At 42.9% G+C, this 3,562-nt stretch overlaps 1 protein-coding gene across 2 annotated transcripts in view; it reads left to right on the forward strand.

Moving 5' to 3' along the window:
• Nucleotides 1-3,175, forward strand: part of SNRPA1 (small nuclear ribonucleoprotein polypeptide A') — a 14,724-nt gene extending 11,549 nt beyond the window's left edge. Inside the window, exon 9 of one of the 2 annotated variants that reach the window (XM_021680497.2) lies at nucleotides 2,564-3,171. In XM_021680497.2, the coding sequence (XP_021536172.1) occupies nucleotides 2,564-2,622 (59 nt within the window). In that variant the 3' untranslated portion in view covers nucleotides 2,623-3,171. Of the gene's footprint in view, nucleotides 1-2,563 lie in introns of both variants that reach the window. The other variant, XM_021680498.1, reaches the window with a different exon arrangement.
• Nucleotides 3,176-3,562: the final 387 nt, after the last annotated feature.

Genomic DNA, 3,562 nt, shown 5'->3' on the forward strand with positions numbered 1-3,562 from the left:
ACCTGAGCCAAAGGCAGACGCTTAACGACTGAGCCACCCAGGCGCCCCTATTCTAATATTTGAATGCCAACTTTTTGTCCGGCAGGATGTTGGGCGCTGGAGGTGTAAAGTAAAAACTACCCAAAAAATGTGTATTACGAGTTTTGATATGAATGTAATTGGGTGCTTCTATCTAGACTGGCAACTCAGGGAAAGTTCCCTTGGGCAAGTCATGTCTGAACGGAAGCTAAAAATGAGTAAGACATTAATTAGATCAGCGGTTCTCACTGTATAGCCCTTGAGCCTCTGGGCATCTGTGAGGTCAGAACTTTGTATGAGAACACTGAGGTGTTACTTGCTTTTTCCGCCGCTATTAACATTTGCACTGATCATGCAAGAGTAATGGTGGGTAAAACTGCTGGGGCCTCGGCACAGGTCAAGGCCATGGCCTAGAAGGTATTAGGAGTCCTCATTCTAAACTGCTGTGCACTCTCTTAGTAAAGTGTTTCACTTAAGATCATCCTTCATGAAGCAAAGAGATTAATGTTATTAAATATCACCTTTTTAAATGCATATCTTTTGATATCCTGGGTGACAGGATGAGGGTATGCACGAATGCATGCCCTAGTTGGTTGCTTGTCTCCATACACTTGAACATTCGTTTCATTTGAGAGGCAGGCATCTTCTCGAACATGAAGCGAACTTGTCACTTCAAAGAAAAGGTAGATCTATGGATTTTTCAAGTAAGAGAGTATGAAAAGTTCATTGATAAGGTTTCAGACTCCACAGTGCAAACTAACCCTTAAGAAACTACCACTTTTGTCAAGTTTTAGCATAGCATCAAACAGGAAAAGCCACAAAAAGTCTACGAAGACTGTTAGAATACTCCTTCCTTTCCTAGCTGCGTGTCTATGTGAGGCTGATTTTCCTCATTTCCTTCAGTGAAAACAAAGCGTTGTAGCAGGGGGACTGATGAGGCCAGTCCCAGGGTCCAGCTGACGGCTGTTCGTCAGACATGATAGAGAGAGGCAAAAATAGAAGATAATGCCAAGCTTCTCACGAAATATTTTTGTTTTGGAAAATGTTATTTTTTTTTTAATAAAAACATAAACGTTAACATGTAATGGAGACTTTTTTTTAATGAATTACTTTTTTTTTTAAATACTTGATCTTAATTTCTAATACAGTATTGATGAATCTAATATGGTATTGGTAAGTGTACATAAACAAAAGCTCTTTGGGTCCTAAAACTAAAGTGTTTGCAAATTGCTGAACTAAACAAAGGCAGAGTGACATTCTAGGGAGGAAGTGGGGACCACACGGGCAAAGCACCTGTGGCAAATAGGAGCCTTGCCCACTTGAACTGGAAGAGGCCAGTGGGAGTGAAGTTCAAGGCACAGGGAGAAGTGGTGAGATGAGCCAACAGAGGATGCAGGCAGTAGGCTACACAGGGCCCTGCAGACTGATGGATGCGGTCTTGTGTCCTGAGAGCATTAGAAGTCTGTCAAAGGTTTTCTTTTCTTTCTTTCTTTTTTTTTTTTTTAAAGATTGTATTTATTTATTTGACAGAGAGTTAGAGAGCACAAGTAGGCAGAGCGGCAAGCAGAGGGAGAGGGAGAAGCAGGCTTTCTGTTGAGCAGGGAGCCTGACGTGGGGCTCGATCCCAAGACCCTGGGATCATGACCTGAGCCGAAGGCAGACACTTAACTGACTGAGCGACCCAGGCGCACCATGTCAAAGGTTTTCAAGGCTCAGTGGTGGCAGGTGGGGGAAGAGGCTGTATCACAATGGCTTATTGTGACTGTCATATGACAGAATTACTGAGCTGATTTGTTTCCCCTAAAATGTTTATCTGGGCCTTAGGATCTCTTGGATTTTCACTGATCTGGCGGTTCACTGGGAAGAGGAAAGGAGACATGGTTCAGTGTACTCCATAGATTTCAGTGGGCCAAGGCTTCTGAGTACACTGAAACTTGACTGACATTCTTATCCTGGTAGTTTTGTATCTAGAAATCCGATGTTGGGGCTAACTGTAGAAGCAGTAGGCTTAAACAAGAATAATTTTCCCGTGCACTGAGTTAAAACATTTCCTTCTTCAGAATACATTGACCCAAATATCTGTCATAAATTGATGAACAAATGTAAGACTTTTGGTTGTTGCCATACTCTAATTTAGAGACAATAAGTCACTGAGTATTCCCATTAACTGGCATGTAGTAGGTATCCAAATGTTTTTTGAGTATTCCCATTTTCTTTGCCTATGGTAGCGGTAAGAACAAAACACAAAGTATAAGCTTTTTGCTTTCACAAAAAAGGAATTATCAGTGCAACCAAAATGGGTTATTTGAATGTCAGACAGTGAGTTTGACTTTTATAAAACACCTTTGTGACCCTTTGCCTAGGAATTGACCATCCCTTCCTATACTTGCCAAAGACAGGTAGTCTCTGGACGCCAAGCTCCTGTGGTTGGGTTTGTACCTAGTCCAGGAACTAGCATGCAGTAGCTTCACAGAAGGGCCACTCGCATCCAGAGAAGCACATGCTCTGAACTCAGTATGACATCTGGCTTTGTGTTCTTCTTTAGGCCCCACTGATGATGGTGAAGAGGAGATGGAAGAAGACACGGTCACAAATGGGTCCTGAGCAATGTGGCCTGAGTATCTGCAGGATGTATAATACGCCTCCTTGGGACAAGTCCTGCTTTTTGAACTTGGAATAATAGCCTTGTTTGGGTCAGCAAAGTGGAGTTCATAAGCATTGTCGAAAGGCTTAAGACTGCTGCTGGTAATTTTGTAATATTATTAATTTTGAAACCTAAATGCCAGTTTTCTACAAATAGTAAAAACACAGCGACATTCACTGTGCTGCCACGTTGTCTGTCATGGGGGGTGGGGGGCGGTGCGCAATGAGGTATACGGACATGTGGAAGTTGGAAATGCCTGAGGGCGGTGTTTCTAGGTAGGCTTCCCAGGCCTCTATAAAATGTTTAGATTTTTAAATTCTTAATAAAACTCAAGATTACCTGTGTGCTGCCAATGGTTATTGGTAAGACTCTGCAATCTGGTGCATTTTTTCCCCCATGCAAAGAATAACAACAGCTTCATTAAAGACAGCCAGGCTTTAATTACTGATTTGAAAAATTGTAGGGGAATGCAACTCCTGCTTGTTGGAATCTGAGCAGAGGGGCAGCATGTTCCAGCATTTAGGACATGGTTAGGGGTGTGGGGGGGGTGGTCTTGCCCAATGAGCAGGCTACGGCAATGTCCTCTCACAGCTCCTGGATGCTTCGTTGCATTTCTCACACCGTTTTATGGCCAATTTAGGCTAATCATAAAAACAATGTGGAGGTGAGCACCGTCACCATCCATCTTTTCATCTGCTGGTGTTGGTCTGGGTTTTCTTTTTAAACAAAATGTGAGAAACACTCTTGTCAGTAGACCCCTGAACAATTGTGGGTGATTGCTGCTGGGCTGATTTTGTCATTCTTGTAAAATGTGCATAAGATGTGTAAGCCATGAAGGAACTCGACCTTCGAGGAACTGGCAGTCTAGCTGGGAAGATGGAACCGTGGGCAACAGTGGTG

This window comes from Neomonachus schauinslandi, chromosome 9 (genome assembly GCF_002201575.2).
Source record: "Neomonachus schauinslandi chromosome 9, ASM220157v2, whole genome shotgun sequence".
Taxonomy (NCBI): domain Eukaryota; kingdom Metazoa; phylum Chordata; class Mammalia; order Carnivora; family Phocidae; genus Neomonachus; species Neomonachus schauinslandi.